This window comes from Osmia lignaria, chromosome 6 (genome assembly GCF_051020975.1).
Source record: "Osmia lignaria lignaria isolate PbOS001 chromosome 6, iyOsmLign1, whole genome shotgun sequence".
NCBI lineage: Eukaryota > Metazoa > Arthropoda > Insecta > Hymenoptera > Megachilidae > Osmia > Osmia lignaria.
The window spans coordinates 1,279,735-1,296,990 of NC_135037.1; the positions used below are offsets into that span (position 1 = coordinate 1,279,735).

The 17,256-nt window shown below is 33.3% G+C and overlaps 2 protein-coding genes and 1 long non-coding RNA gene across 11 annotated transcripts in view; 2 read left to right on the forward strand and 1 right to left on the reverse strand.

Moving 5' to 3' along the window:
- LOC117601335 (angiotensin-converting enzyme) lies at positions 1-6,673 on the forward strand. The gene is made up of 10 exons (XM_034317978.2): positions 1-137; positions 2,925-3,119; positions 3,209-3,367; positions 3,438-3,519; positions 3,590-3,730; positions 3,796-3,978; positions 4,052-4,146; positions 4,219-4,370; positions 4,441-4,568; positions 4,641-6,673. The coding sequence occupies exons 2-10, from the start codon at positions 2,934-2,936 to the stop codon at positions 5,702-5,704; spliced, it is 2,190 nt and encodes a 729-aa protein (XP_034173869.2). The 5' UTR covers positions 1-137; positions 2,925-2,933; the 3' UTR covers positions 5,705-6,673.
- On the reverse strand, positions 1,030-14,802 carry LOC143305242 (uncharacterized). 3 transcript variants are annotated; one of them, XR_013062241.1, is made up of 5 exons: positions 14,765-14,802; positions 6,921-7,022; positions 6,733-6,818; positions 2,367-2,459; positions 1,030-2,288 (listed from the first exon to the last, which is right to left on the reverse strand). It is a non-coding gene; the product is annotated as an uncharacterized LOC143305242 (long non-coding RNA). The 3 variants fall into 3 exon arrangements; XR_013062239.1 differs by lacking the exon at positions 14,765-14,802 and having other exon boundaries at positions 6,733-6,851; positions 6,921-7,039; XR_013062240.1 differs by lacking the exon at positions 14,765-14,802 and having other exon boundaries at positions 6,894-7,024.
- LOC117601331 (uncharacterized) overlaps positions 8,010-17,256 on the forward strand; it is a 14,572-nt gene continuing 5,325 nt past the window's right edge. Inside the window, exons 1-7 of one of the 7 annotated variants that reach the window (XM_034317970.2) lie at positions 8,010-8,160; positions 9,505-9,547; positions 15,398-15,548; positions 15,617-15,830; positions 16,183-16,278; positions 16,589-16,826; positions 16,900-17,201. In XM_034317970.2, coding sequence (XP_034173861.2) covers positions 8,155-8,160; positions 9,505-9,547; positions 15,398-15,548; positions 15,617-15,830; positions 16,183-16,278; positions 16,589-16,826; positions 16,900-17,201 — 1,050 coding nt within the window. In that variant the 5' untranslated portion in view covers positions 8,010-8,154. Of the gene's footprint in view, positions 8,161-9,504; positions 9,548-11,856; positions 12,733-14,082; positions 14,254-14,918; positions 15,059-15,186; positions 15,326-15,397; positions 15,549-15,616; positions 15,831-16,182; positions 16,279-16,588; positions 16,827-16,899; positions 17,202-17,256 lie in introns of those variants that run through there. The other 6 variants (XM_034317965.2, XM_034317972.2, XM_034317971.2 and 3 more) reach the window with 6 other exon arrangements.

The window sequence follows — 17,256 nt, forward strand, 5'->3', positions numbered from 1 at the left end:
CCTCTCGCCCTGTGCCACCTCTCGTTTGTTCTCTCTCGTTTTCTCTTGCAGTCGATCTCTATCTACCAAACGCATCGAAGGCGCTCATCGAAAAAAAGAAACTTGAACGTCGAGCGAGTGACGCTCGGCTAACTAAGGTGAGCAAGATTAGGAAACTGAACTAGATTTTGTTCTCTTGTCACTGGTCCAAGTGAGAAACAATCCCGTCTCTGTTCTTCGAATACAACAGATCATTTCATTCGAAGTTATTTCAATAATATAACTGAAAATACCTGAAGTTTTATTCAATTTAATCAGATTTACGTATCTTCAATTATTCTGATACTATCTAAAACGAACTTATATAAATGAAAAAAGATCAAAGAAAATATAACGAAATTATTATATACTGTACTCTAATCAATACAACTTGGATCAGTGATTACAATATCATCTAAATGCAAATACGCTAACGTGTCTAATCATCGTGTAATTGCATAGAAGATTCCACAATTTAAATCGCGCGGGATTTTACAGTTTTCATTTATATCGCAGTATCTCCTTGTTCAACCAAATACATGAACTATCTATTCAGATAACATTGCAAAAATCACACAATAGTTAATGCTGTGCGTATATAACCCAAATGCGTAATCTACAGAAACATACAATGCATGTTTGCTACTGCAGTTATACTATTTTTGCGCGCGCGCGGTACAATTTGTAAAGCCGTTTAATTTTGGAGTACGATACTTGTTTACCAACCTGAAATTCATTTGGACGGTAACATCGAAACGATATACGTCGGTTATTTGCAATAATAATGTGCTAATTTTACAAATTCAGAATTAAATAATTTCACGATAACGACACAATTTTGGTCAAATTCGTGTCGTCGGTTTTACTTGTTCAACGCTTTCTTAATCTGTGAGAAAGTAAACGCTCTTTAATGCGAACAAAGACGTACGATTTTTGCACCATAGGTGTCCATTGACAGGAAAAAAGCACAAATTAACAACGGAAACAGTACAAGACGAACCAGTTCATCTTTTACGATGTAAGCATTCATTAAAAGAAAGAGCTAACATTTGCATACATTGTCACATTGTTCAGAATCCATCGCACGTGTAAAGATGTTGAATGGATACGAATACAATAGAAGAGTTACATGTTTTAGTCCAAGTCTGAAAACCACCATTTATAATTTTGAATCACTTCTAATTAGTCATTAGCATAGTCAGGGCCTGAGATTTCGTGGGTCCGAGGCGAGCTTCGAAAAAGGGCCCCTTCACATTTATGATATAAAAAAAAATAGCTCGCATAAAATTTATAAAATTAACATTAAAGCTTGTATAACGAATTTAGATTTATGGAGGCCCTAGGCGGCCGCCTACTTTGCCTAGGGCCGGCCCTGAGCCTAATTAAAATTTTTATCTGATATAGATCAGTCAAAATTTTGGAAGGACTACTGTGTGGTTACGCCGTTGGGTGTAACGTAAGCAATGCTTTTGTGACCTTTGTATACGCACATTCGAAATGTATTATTTATCAATGAATATAGAATGTTGTTTTCTATTGTATTCTGGTCAACATTGTTTTACACGAAAATTTCAATAAATTTTTAATTACCAATTCATCGGTACGACGGTGATCGATAACGAAACATACATTTATATAATTGCACGAAAAAAGAAAAATGCAACATAACATGGCACAGTGATTGTGACACATCGCGAAGATACACATTGAATTTTTATGGAAACGGGATTTCATGAGTCAGCTTTTCCATGTTATTCCTCGAGGATAATTTCTAGTTAGATAAGACAATTACGGAAACAAAAAATACTGGCACACCTTACTTTCCTGCAATTATTTTACTTAAAAGAAGCAGTTATCGAATTGCAAAAAATAACGCAATATAATGATTTCAATTCTTAATTTAATTTATTGTGCCAAGATTAATTAGGCATCAAGTGGTTTCAATTTTTTCTTAATTGTTAATTAATTGAAGGTACGTTACTAACTAAGAGAAGAAAAATATTACCGGTGCTTAATAGAGGATCGATGATCGCTCAATTTAACATCTCAATGAAACCCCATAACAGTCTTCATGGTCGTAATCGTTTGCTTAGGCGTAGTCGCGTACTAAATTGAAAACAATTAAGCGTGTGACCGTGCTGTGACGATCACAGTGATAGAAAATTCATGAACCTTTCTCACTATCTTCTTCAATTATACCTTACAGAGAAATTAATTTCTATCCACGATCGATCCTTAAACGCATGTTTTTACCGTACTATACTGTAATTCTAAAAATAGTAGATGTCAGAAAAAGATTTATTTAGAAATTTTAAAGCTATAGTTTGGTCCACTTGCATGATCTTTACATGGTGGTGGTCTTCTTTTCATTGTTGTCTGTCCTGTAATACGGGCTCAAAAGTTGACCATCATATATTTCTTCTTCTGAGAATTTTCTTCCGCTGTAAATCAGTAAACATGTAAGCAGATATTTGCCTTCTCGTATCGTATTCAGTATTTTAAAAAAATATATCAAGAGTCAACGACGGCGCGAACTCTCTGTATGGTCGTATAAAAACCAAAGAACGCTCTATGTTGCCTAAACACTGGGTCTCTCTATGTGACCTAAACACAAATTTCTTATATCTCAATAATTTTACTTCAATTGATACATTGATACGCAATGAAGCAGAATATAAACAATCTTTTCGCTGAAAGGAATGACTGACGAAATGACTCACAAGAGAGTGACGCGTAATAGTTTAGTTAGAAAAGAAACTACATTAATACACATACTTCGATAACAGGATCATCCAATATTCATGAAATCGGCGGTGAACGTAGCATGAATGTTGGAATTTCCAAAACGTTTCAGCGCAGTTCTTTTTCGTATGCGTTTTTTCCTTTAATTAATCATTCTTTTTCAGCTCGAAGGGATGCCATCAACATGGATTTATATAATCGTTAACCTGGTGGTTTATGTGATCGCTTCATCAGAGAATGAACAAACCAAAGCTTTTATACAGTTAACCGAATTCGATTACGAGGATAGTTGTGCGAGTACAGCTGAAGCTGAATGGGCATTCATTAATTCCCCATCGAATGAAACACTGCCGGCGTGGGTAAGTTTCTCGTTGAATAAATTCCATGAAATAGAAAAGAAAAAATAAGTAATAAATTTCTAAATGTAAATTTTCTTCTTACCTTGCAGGAGGAGAAATTGATTTCTTATGCTTCTTTTAAGAATGTACAGAGAAATGAGGTCGCCAATGTTTCAAAAGCTGGTATAAATGATCCATCTTTGCAATACAAATATGATGTAGCTGAAAAAGCTGGTGATGCTTTGTTAGATGGCAAAGATTTTAAAACGGTAAGATGAATTTTCATGAATTTTCCTTAAAGCTTTGGATGGATTGAAAATAATTTGTTATGCTTTATAGCTCATTCATTTTGCTGGAACAGCAGAATTATTGAGATTATCTACAGTTCATGCAGAAGTGTTAAATAATCATACAAGAAAAGGTATTATTAGATTAGTTATTAGGGAGGAACATATGTGCATATAAAATAATAAAAATATTCATATTTTTAGATGTAGAGTATCTTCTATCTCATAGCAATAATGTCGAGACTAAAAAGAATATTTGGACAACTTGGCATCAACAGTTAGCCCCGTTAGTTAAGAATTTTACAACTATACTTCCACTTATTAAAAAAGCTGCTAAAGCAAATGGTTGGTATTCAAAAGAAATTGTACTTTGCGTGTAGTCCATGAACACGTTATTGTTCCTGTTTTAGATGCCAAAGATGTTACATCATATTGGGAGCTCTTAAGTGGTTACAATGATGGTTATAATAAAATTAAGTACGAATGGAGTAAAGTTTCTAATCTTCATAAAAAAATATTGAAATTCGCAATAAATAATCTATCCCAAAAATACAAGATTCCTATGAACGATACAATGCCAGCTTATTTATCTGGTAAGCAGTTTTATTGCAACATACAGATTTATAAAATATGTTTCAATTAAGAATTGTAATTCTCTTGTGAAAGGATCTCTCCAAGGAAACGACTGGACTTCTATATCAGTTGATGTAACACCTTATCCAGATATAATGTATAATATTAAAAAAAATCTCTGGAAAAGGGTAAACAATGATTTCCATCTTTACTCTAATACCACACAAAAGAAATGATACATTAATTAAATTTCATTTTAGAAACTTATTGGAAAATCACTGTACAAAACAGCCTCTAGTATGAGCACACAATTGTTGAACCAAGTTCCACAAGCTGACTTTTGGGATAAAAGTCAATTCAATGCACAGTGTCCACCAAAATTAATTAATTTCTGTGAGGAAGGCAGTATGAGGTACAGATTTATTATAATATAATTTACTAGAAAATTGCTATATATTCAAATGGAAAGTTTTATATTATAGGGTGTTTACTTGCTTTGAGCCTACCATAAGCAACGTTCTTTCTGCTTATAAAAATGTAGGAAAAATTATGTTTAATCAAATGTCTATCGAGTCAATCCCGGTACTCAATACAGCTAATCGGTATTCTGGTAAGAATAAAAATTGTCAAGTGTATCATAAAATTATATTACAGTATTAAAAACTATTATATTTTTCTACAGGTTTGGAGGAAGGTCTGTCAGAATTATTTAGTATTTTAGCAGCAAGTCCTGCTTGGTTAAATTACACCCACCTTATAGACGAATCAACAGATAACGAACAGCGTTTAATTGTATCATTAATGATCACTGCATTGAATATATTACCAAGTCTCGCTTATTACATGGCTGTGGATACGTGGAGAATCAATGCCATTGAAGAAAAGATTACAAATCCTGAAGATTTAGTATCAGCATGGTGGAAGCATAGACAAGAATACGAAGGACTTAATTCCAATGGAACTAACGTACCCACGTTCTTAAATGACGAATACATTACTAGCAACAAGCCATATCTTTCAAAATTAAGTGGTACGCTCCTTGCATTTCAATTCTATGAATATCTAATGGAGTCTACGGAAATTAGATACGATTCAATTGTAAGAAAACAAATGGATGCTAATTTCATAAAAATGATTCAACACGGCGGTGCTGACGATTGGATGAAAGTAATTAACAAATATTTAGAGATAGATGAAATTTCATCGGATTCGCTTTTGTCGTTTTTCTCGCCGCTAGAGGAATTTATTGACGAGCTAGAAAATGACTTTAAATACAAAACAGTTAAGGAATCAGAATTGCAGGAGTTACAAAAGAAGATTATTGCTGAAATGAATGCTCCACCACCCACCACTGCTAGACCTACTACTATTACATCAAAGAGTATAAACATAGATAAAAAACCCACAAATAAAACATCATGGAACAAAGAAAATAACGGAAGAAACGTCATGAACGACGCAGTTTATTCTAATAAAAGTTTAGAGCCTAAATCGCACGTACATATACCTGCGGAAAAAGCAGAAAATCATAACTCAGAGTCAAAAGCAACGACTAAAATTCCTTTTGATCAGTTGCCAGCCGATAGTCTAGACATGGAAGAAGAACAAGATAAACCAAAGATTAATACTAGTAAGGCAGTATGGGCAGTAGGCGCAGTGCTATTAGCGACAATCATTATTTGTACAATTGCGATCTTCGGAAGACAAAGATGTCGTAAAACACCAAAAAATAGACGCTACGTTTAACGATGTTTCAGCATTAAAAAAAATAAATACAAATATTTATTTTTGCATTTACATTAGATAGCCTTGGCGTAAGTAAATTATTGTCATAAAGTCTTTTAATGAAAAAGACATTTACTAATTTGGCGACATCTAGCAATATACATTCCCTGGTGTTAATTGCAAAGTAGACGGAGACTCGATATTAGGGGAGGTAGCAATAAAGAGAAAGAAACGAAAAAATAATAAGTATTAATGCGCGAATGTTATTATGTTTAATTGTGTTTTCTACGTCGAAACTATTTCATTTCAATTAAATGTGTTCAGTCAAATTATAATGTGTTTAAAACATATTTTCTCGCACAAATATAGTACAGATTGTACAATATAATTATTAATTTGAAAATTAGTAAAGAATTATTGTATAACATAGAATTGTCGTAGCATGTATGCCTAAGTACAACAGTTCCTCTATAACAATACCAAACCATAAAAAATGAATTTAAAAATACGCACAAAACAATAATGTATCTTTTACGTTTTCTGTAGAACCCTTAGATAATGTATGTCATTAATTTCTCTGATAGTTTATGCCTATTGTACACATCAATTAAAATAAGGCTTGTACATAATTACTTATACAATAGTAGAGTAACATAGTAAATTACCATCGTGTGTAACTACCATGAAACGTGTCACAATTACTAAAGACGTATTTTTCTAACATTAATATTACTGTGTACGATTTTTGCATACATGTATGTCGTTTATATAAAATGTATTGAAAATTTATATTTTTTATAAAAGTATTTATTTGTACCTTACAAGATAAGATAATAAAGTATTGTTCTGGTACAAAGTTAAAATTTAACAATTTTATACGTATCGAATAATCGAATAAATAAATTTATCTAATTTCTGTGACACTGAGACTCACTGACCACTGTACTAAGCAACAAATAAAATGTTTTGTGTTTTTTGATAATAAACTTACCTCTAAACTTTGAATTATTATAAATAATAATCTTTTATATTTCGTATGTGATACTTACATGGTTTCTGATGAAAGGGAATCCCGAAGTTTCTTACTTATTGTAATTGGTAACAACAATACCCTTGTCTTCCTACACATTTATCTCTATTAACAATAACTTATTTTACACAATTCAACCTAAAAATCGTATTTAGTACACAAATTGTTCTGCACACGAACCGATTTGAACATTACAAGCTAACGTACTGATTGTAATTTTGGAATGCAGGTTGCCTTCATCTACGGACGAAGCTGATTAGTCGATCTTCAAAAATTCAAAGACGCGGTCACTGATTGGTTGTCATATGGCTGGAGTCAAATATGTAACAAAAATTTTAATTATTTTAAATGTACCACTAAATATCAATATTATTCAGTTTATAATATTCAAATTATTATTTTTTTAATATAGATGTTATAAAAATTCGATTTTCTTATCTTGTATTAACTGTGACGATAATTGTTATCTTAGTGTTCGAGATAACGCGGTATTTTCAAATATTTTCTTTGTGTACACTGAATACAAAAATTATTGCATATAAATGTAGATGTTTATATATGTTCACAAAGCTATTTTATTATGAAATAAGTATACCTGTTATGCACATTTTATTGCATAATAAATTTCATTTTAAAAATATCTTTCTAACATGAATTATAGAGCGCTATCGCTTTTATTAGGACGCTTGTTGTTATCGCTTTCATCTGCAGTCAAGTTGCAAGCATAAGGTCACGCAAAGAAATAACCTTTCCAGACACGGATATCGGAGCACAGAAAATCAATATAAGGCGAAGTGGGTTTGCAATCGTGGTAGATTCGTGCACTTCTCTCGAAGGAAAGGTGTGAACAGAAAATCAGTGACATTTACCGTTATCGGTTAATGATTACGCATGCATGAACAATTTTATAGGTTTGACAAGGATATCGTTGAAAAATATTTTGATAAATCGGGAGAAAAAATCATGGATCAGCCGTTCGATCATTGATGCATGGAGAGGGTGCTTAGACATGCGCAGCATAACCTCAAAACTTCAGAGGGTTGGACGTACCACCGACAGTTCCTTATCGTAGTTCCCTTTGCATGGGTTGGAACGACGGTGCTTGGTCGGGGTGTTAGTGCTTAAAATTGCACGCACGCGAAGAGAACTTAAGTGCTAGGAACAGAATCATCCCCTTTCCTCAGAAACGACCAGTCGAATTCAAGAGCATGCGCATTTCATGCTAGACAAGGGTTGTTGCAGTCAGGGAGGGGCTCTCCTCAGCCAGAGTGACTCAGAATATGCATTCCGGAAAGTACATCTTCGTGATTTTTAAGAAGTGACATGCGTATATATCATTACATTTTAATCGTAAAGTGATATAATCGCGAAGTTTCACGCGATGTCATAATTTGTGGCAGTGTTCAGTGTACGTGGATCGGCTGTCAGCTGTCCCTTCACTATGAACGTGAGTACTTTGCTCGCCTCTAATATCGACTCGTTTTCTAGCACCAAGTATACGTGGGCGTATCTCTATTTCCCGTGTACATTAACATAATCACACCAGTACTAGCGCGATACATCATTTGAAACTAGTGAAATACATTCTTTATATACACAATCCTTTATATTTAATGCATTTCCGAAACATAGTTGAACCTAATACGTCATTGACCTCCGTTATACATAAAATCGATGCGAAGGTTACGTCTTACCAAGAGGCTTTACACTTTATACTACATTTTGTACAAATATCTAACTGATGCATATATTGCATCTGAAAAAACATAGATGATTTAAAAACTTTCGCTACATTTCACATTTTATCAATTCGTATATCGTATCATCGTTTTGGAATTGCAAACTATATGTAGAAACAAGCGATAACGATCAATTTAGCTCAAGTGGTGGAAGATAATTGTACCAACTAGACTGATTCATACTTTTCTTATTTAGACGCGAACTCTTAATAAGATCCAGTGACCTTGTTCCTGAAAGCACTGAAAGTTTTTATTTGCCTGCACCGGAAAAGTAGCTTAAGAATCGTTTCTTGGTTGTCGTCTTTCTTCAAGCTGCATAATTACACTCTGACGCCTTTATTCGCGTGTGTTGAGATTTATATGGGTACAACCGTATGTCTGTTGAAAAAAAGAAAGAACGAAACAAAGCCATGTGGGCTGCGAAAAGAAAAACGTGTTTCGGAATTGCTAAAGGAGAGCCCACATATCTAATGATTTTATCGCGGCTGTCTCTTGTATAATAAATTTTCTATTACGTATGTATTGAAAATTATAAATCTCTGGTAATGAAACTCTTTTTTAGAGAAATTAATAACGCTACTGTAATTCAATAACAAGTTATCGGATTACCATTTTTTTTACCATTGTGTAATAGAGGAACGAGAAGAATTCGCCTGTTAGCGATATTTATCTTAGCTCTCGAGTTAACAAGAGAGAATGCACCGCAATCTTTCAATGATACTGCTTCGCTGTACTTGCGAAAGTTCAAAAATAGGATGGTGTTTTATAACGTGTTGACCACGGAAAGAAATTCAAGAATGTGAATTTCTTCTCACAAAAGTCTTCGATTCAAACTATCATACGATATAAAGAAATTAATCGAATATTAATCTCATCATTTCCATCGTCGCTTCAGTTTAAATATCAAAGGTGAAACTAAATTTCATGAAAACTTGGTGCACTTCAAATGCCACCATATTGCAGAATATATAAAATTCCCTCCTCGTTTTCATTAATGTTACAAATATTGGCAAAGATGCGACATGAAGTGTTAATACCATGATATTTTTCAGGCCTTGACGGCAGGTATTGTCTGCGGCAACGGAGAACGCGTTGGTAAGTTTAATTTTTGCATATGTATATCATTATGATATTTCTTTGAAAGACAAAGCTAGATATGTTTCATTTGATAAAAAATTACCTTTTTGTTTTATAAATGAATATAAAATTTTCAAACTGGGAAGGTTGATAAACTCAATCCTGAAACTATATTTTAGATGATTAATATGTAAAACCAGGTCAAAGATAAAAATTAAAATCCTGTGAATGTTTATTGTAAGCTTGATTGTTATTAATAAATAAAATTTTCAAATCGAAAATGATGCCTCCTTGTTTAATGATCGTGCAGTTGCGCATGGATTTACTGGTCACATGAGAAGTCAACAGCATTATATTTCCTTCTTGCTAATTAATATAGGAGCGATAGCTTATTGTGTTTTGTAAGCATTTTAAAGTGACTGCATTACAGCCCTCTGAAATATCCTTTGTCCGGAATCATTTACTGTATTTTACACAAAGAAAAAGTCTTTAATCCAGTTGAGACAAACGCGATTATTTAGACATCCTGTTTCTTTCTGTTCGCCCCTATAGTTCGCCTTAACCGAATTAATTTTCTATTGATCTTTTGCTGTATTTCGTGAAGTATGGCTTATTAAGTTAGGCCAACAATTGCGCGAGTATTTTTGGCATTGTAATAATTCATGTTATTAAGCGCGTAATAATGCTTATCGATTTGATAAATTGTTTATATTTAGATATTTAATGATATCTCCATAATTTTAAAAAAAATTATCTCATATCTTATTCGTTTTATGATCCGCAATACCTACATAACTTAAACAGATTATAATAAAAGTTGTTAGTTAAATACAGTGATAAACTATACCATAAATTTATTCATAAATAAACAAAACGAAATTTAATTTTTCTTGTTCCATCCGCAAAAGCGAGAAGCATTATCGAGTTATTTTTAAGGTTTAATCCGAGAATCGATTTCTCGGAGTAACACAATTGTAGCGATGACTCGAACTTGCTCCGAATCGAGAGCGATATCTCTAAGCAACTGATGCGTATCGAACACAATTAAATTTTATCTAATTTCTAAACAAAAGAAAGAGATAAACCTGTAAATAATATCATTTATAATAATTAAAACAAAAATTCGTGATATGTGAAATGTTCTTATAAAAATGAACGTTATATCGATCGTAATTTTTTTTTTTACATGATCTAACCTCTTTTCTATAAACCTATTAGTTAAAAGGTGATCAATTAGGAACGAAGTGAAACCGCGTTTATTACAAACTTTGATATGAAACGCTACGTATGCATTCAATGAGCCACCAGTAGAGCTGCTCTCTATTCTGGCCGAGGCAAAGCGGGTATTTATTAATAGAGATTAAACTTCGCGTCGTGTCGTGCCGTGTGCAAACGCTCTCCCGCGCAGGACACATGCTGTTAGAGCAGTCTGACTCAGACTGCGGTCCAGAAACTGATTCCGCCAAAATAAACGTGGAAAAATCGTGTTAACTACCGATCAACTTGTGCCTGTAATCACCAAACGGATTAAGTTATCTACCTGGAGTGTTATTAGAAGACAAGTGTTATCATACAAATACGTATTCGCGAGTTTCCTTGCGATTGCATTTGGTGTTCCGCGAGTGAATGAACCATTTCGAAAGTAATGAGTTCGTGAACCATCAAGCGAACATCCGGTGCACTGATGACATTTTCGTAAATTCTGTGTTTGTTCAGATTTTTGTTAGAAATTGCATAGGTTTTCCTTCTTTCGATCGACGAACACTATTATATGCTTTGTGTGTCGACTTAGGTGATATGTCACATTTTTAACACAATATCTGGTTAGAAATATAGTTCTAGATTTATAGAGTATTGGTCTTAATTCGTAAAAAACATTTACGTATTCCTTGTTGCAAGCTTCTGTGGTATAATGAGTCGTGTTTATTACTTAGCGCGATGAACCACATTGTGCGTCGTTTACTATGACACTAATCATTCGGCATTATCGATACTCAGTAGACTATCGATAGGTAAACAAGTTCCGTATTTACGTTCGTCGAATGTATGTACTATATACGTACGCGCAGTTTCTAGTACAATAGAATTTACTAATATTTCATTGTATACTTCGATAGTACACATTTTTTTAATATTAAAACTCAGCATTAAAATATAATTGCTTTTAATAATTAATTAATTAGTTGATACTCAAATCAGTATTAACTTAACCTTTCTGGTATTGCGCTGTCGATAACACATTGTAATTTAATTCATTAGTACAAAAAACTGTTACTTAATGATATTTTTTTTTTATATAGCAGATACTCTACTAACCCACAGACACTGTTAATGTAATTATCGATGTTGTGACTCAACGTTCCGATAGTTTTTTTATCTTTAGCTCGTATTTCAAAGAATTAATCGGTTTGACGAACCCTCGTTATCTCAAATGTTCGATTAACTCGGAACAATTGCTTCCCCACTTGTTGTAATTTAGGCAGTTTAACGCGTGTGCTGACGTAATGACTATTATTACTTATTGCCGGGTAGAACATTAGACCAATGCCAAAAGCGTGTTTATAACTATTTCCTTTTCGCTATACTTTTCTTGTCGGTAAAAACGAAAACGTGGGTTCATCTATGATAACGTGCAAAACAAAATGGTGTGTTTTAAACAAAGGTACGTTTGAAAGGTGTCATCGGTTGGAGTACAGAAGAGTAATCGACGCTGTTTCGTTCGTCAAAGTGTAAACGTCTTTCATGTAGGAAAAAATGTTGAAAGACTAAAATGTCGCGTCTGTGATAGACGTTTGAAGTGGTAAATGCACGGTGAACTGGAATAATGAATAGTGAACATAGTAAAAGAACGGACAAGCGGAGGTACAGTGGTCTCGCATTTGGATAATTAATAAAACATTGGATAATTTCTTATACATATGCTACTATAGTACTGTGCTGTTATATGCTGTTACGTTTGTGAATCTTAAAGCGTTACTATTATGCTGTAACGTGATAGATTAAAAACAATACTGTACATTGACAAATGATGATAGTGCTTTTGCTGTGCGTCATCATGAAAATAGCTGAATTCTCTGTGGGTCGTATGAGCCCACCATTTCAAGCCCCTGCACGACCGCCACATCTTTATGGTAAATGCAAGAGGCCGGAACGAAAGTATTACCGACGACCCAATGAGAAGTGCAATTGTTTACTGTTTAATCGTAAGGATACAAAACAAATATATTTCTACTTTCACTGTAGAGTATAAATAATTTAAGTACGCGATTGATCAATTTAGATGAAAACGAAAGTTATCCGCAGTAATTAATTTAGCTCAGTCGATAAAACAATGGTGGCAATAAACGAAAAAGTTATGGTATCGAATCGCAATTGTTAAGATTTCACTTTTCTTTCAACAAATCATACGTTTCAGTTTCTCCGTCTATACACATGGATACCCTTCACTAATTTACAATCACTCGTAATCGGATTCATTATTAGCATCATAAAGGAGTCTGCATATTATCTCGTCCAAGGCTGTGCGTGATTCTTAACTATAACTAATTAACGTACGGTTGAAAACGTGGCTAAATAAGAATAGTTCGAATAAAATTGTAACATCATAAAAAATGTATAAGCGAAAAGAAATGATTCCTAATTTAAAACTCTTCTACAGCCAAGAGTAGTGGTATTGTGCCCTACTATTTTCGGGTAGCAACTCCATGTGGGAGTACTTTACATATGCTTACTCGAGAAATAAATACTGTGACATCTGGTGAAACGTTTAAATCTCTGATACGGTGACAAATGATGATTCACGATATATTTTCGTGTGAAACAATTGATTTAAAGTCAATCAAAGATTAACGTAATTGCTATCTCAAAATGGAAGAAACCAAAGTTACTTTTAGATTTCAACACGAACGTCAATTCGTGTCAAATAAAATGGAAGATAAAAGTATTAAGTTTTTTCAACTGGATACCCGTGGTAGTTAAATTTATATCCGGTTAAAAAAATTGCACATACGAGCCAAATGGCAAAACCGATCTTTGGCTGAAATTATAGGAGGATTATATTTCGTTGCTTCGCGCGTTAAATTTTCGTCGAGTCGCAAAATTTCCCTCTCGAATTTCTTCCTCCTCTTTCGTTATTTCTCCTGCGACTTTGCTAAAATTATCCAATGCCCTCGACATTGCAGACAAAGCACCGTGAAGGATTTTTTCCGTTCGTGTAATAATTTTCAACAATATTGTAATTTGTAACGAGAATCTTGTTCATCTTAAAATGTTAATACTGTGTCTCAAAATAGCTAAAATTTTGCATGGGATTAAGAAATATTAAACACTGGATAGTGCCAAGACCTTGTACTATTGAGATATTTCAGTAGCTCGGTTTTTGTATTACTCTATTTAACGAAAGGCAAAGAATTACAGAAAACAGAATGTTTTTAGTAAATGACAAAAGAAATCTAGCGTTTCGTATCGTAACCTTAATTGAAGCATGTTGTATCTGATTTCCTTTTGCCCACCCTTTACGCTAGATTGGTAATGCTCATGCGCCGCATGAACAATCATGCTCCATAGCGCAGTTAAAATGAATTCCTAAGTATGAGTGACGGGCGGGCTGTCGCCATATGGTCGCGGGCATGAGTGTTTTCGGATAACATTTATTGAATGTAAATATTTTCTGTAGAACAAAACTCAAACGACCCTGGCGATGCGATGGAAAAAGATTTTTCGAGGTACGATTAGTAACGCGCATTCTAAAGCTCTTTTTTTTTAAGTTATATTGTACTTTTAATTCATTTATCCTGTACGTTTCAGAAGAATTAACGTCATCTCAATCTTTCTAACAACTTACATAGTCATCAACTATATAAATGAACTTCTGCACTATAACGATGTTTAAAATTACTTCTTACATAAAAAATTTAAATTTAAAATTAAATTTAAAAATTAATTAATTATCTCTGTAAACTATTTTGTAGTAAATTTTCTTCAGATGTTTTGTCTTATTACGAAGCAATGTTTACAATTGATAATCATCAATCATTTTATATATATATAGGTGTATATTCCAATTGAATTATACGTGACTATAGATTTCCTTATACCCGAATTAAATGATCCAAACTTTCAGAAAAAGCTACTTAAGTTGTTTCTAAGTTACATGAGTTTTCCAGATCATTATCAATTGCTCAATCTAAGTTGATACGTACCAATCGATTAATTATTTATTACGTGACAACTAACCTTAAAACACGCCCTCTTAAGAGTGTAGTGATGACGCGCAGCCTTGATCATCCCCGATACGGAACATGGGTTTACCTGTTTAAATACATTCGCCATAACCTCAGCCTGACGTCATTGGCTGACACTTCTTTATTGTGAACGTTCTACGGTGCACGAAAAAGAGAAGAGTACCGACATGCTTATCAGTGCCTCATTGATGATTTTATCATAACCAATCCAGTGAATCCTCTTCTATATAGTATTATAGAAAATGTGATTCAGTAGTTGGTACTGTGATGTTGCTGTATGTGCGCGGTATGTCGATGGAATAGTTGTTACGTATAATCACTGTATAATATAGAAAAATATAAGTTTGCGTGTCATTTTATGTAATCTCCATAACACGCAAGTCACGTTTTTGTAAAATTTCAATACAGAGTAGCCTGACATGTGCTGTAATCAAACTATAAATGACATAAATACATTCAACTATGATCAAGTCACATAATTTTTACTAGAAGACACTTTATATGGTGCAGAATTTATGATTAGCAAGAAACATTTTTTATACATGAGATATGGGTCTGCTTCTCATCATTTATTTTTATTAATACTATGCGAATTGTCTTATTAATAGTATATAATGTATTTTAGGTGCAGACAAAGGGGCTGCAGTGATGGAAGATCCACAAACACCAGGATCTGATTGCAATTCCAATCCTGCAACAGATTCTATCCAACATGATTTGATTAGTTCTGAATTTGTGCAGGACAATGTGGAATATCAATGGTTCATTGATTATGGGTAACTATTTGATCAGTTGTAGCATAACTTATAATTATAAGTACTTAATTGTATATAAAATATCTCAGCTACAGAGATGGAGGACTTCATGTTCATCCAAGCGTATTGTCCTCCCTCTCTGCTTCATATACTCGTGAAGATTTGGGCTATTATGATGATCTTGCCCGTAACCTGGATGCTAATTTGGCAGAAATTGATATGGAGAGCTTTCGTACAGCAGACATTCATACTTTGCTTACTGCATTGCCTGTCATGTGTACAGATCCAGTTCAGCATTCAGAGGTAATTATTATATAGATTATTAGAGATATATCATTCATTTTGTAATTTATTATTGTAACAAGTATCAAAGTAATTTTATCAATTTCATAATTTGCCTTCCTGCAAGAATTATTTTTATTGTGGATAGTTTGCAAGCAAATATATTTTGTAAAATTCTTGGTTGCAAGAACTAATATCTTGTAGAGCTATTGTCATTATGAAATAAATATTGTATAAATGATATTTTGTTTGTAAATGTTATTTTTTATACAGTAAATGGTTTTAATTACAAGAGCATAAAAAATTCCCTGTTTGCTACTGTTCTTGAAAGTAATTTTTTCTAAATGCACTATGTATTCCATTATCACGACAGTTTAACTATCAAAGGGAACGATATGCCAGTATATCTGGATCTGTCATGGAAAAACTTGACATCGGTTCATCTATCAGCCCTCATACCAGCAGCCAGGTATGAAAATGGCTGAAAATGTTAACTTTTTCTCCTGTGTTAAAAAACTGAAACACTTACTGACATAAATTTTGCTTAACATAATAATGAAAGACAATTTGCTTGCAATTCCTCTGCATGGTTAATGAAAAAAAAAAAATTAATTTAATTGCATAACAAACATAAAACGTGTTGTATACATTGAAATTAATAAAATAAAGTTTGTCATTTAACAAAGGCATGGAAACAAGCTTTGCTAGTTTTACAAAATGCATGATACTTAATTTTAAGTTTTACGGAATAATAATAATACATATATCTTAAATCAAAGGGAGAAGATTCAGCCTGTTCAACAACAGATACAATTTCTATATGCAAATCATCATTGCTTTTTTCCCCTCTGAAAGAGACACCCGTACTACCACCGGGAGGTAGTTACAGTGTTGACTCTCTGGACTGCGAGGACATGCTGCTCACGTGTCAAACAAACAATAAAGACAATTATACTATTGCTTTTGAGGGTAGTATCACCATGTATTCAGATGGTTCTCAAGATTTTGAAAATCAAGGTATAAAAGTAGCCAAGTTCTGATTTACACGACTAACAGATAAATATAATTATAGTACTTTTCTTTGTTACAGAAAAGCAAAAGACTTATGAAACAGGAGAACCATATTATAATCGGAATACCGATCTGAAAAATGTGTTGGACGTATCAATGGCATGTTCTGATTCTAAAATATATACAACATGGAGCAATTTGAAACATTCTTCTATGAACAAAATCATGACTCGTCATCCTTCAGGCAATAATAATACAATTCCAGAATTTTTGCACGGCGTTGAAAATATAATATCTGGAACAACTAAAAGGAGTCAGAGTCTGCCTGATCTAACACAGGCTACGCAATTACAACACATTAATATGCCTCTCAATTTTTCTGTAAGTTTTAGAGCAATTGTATATTCAGAAATTCATACATTTTTTATTAAGATAC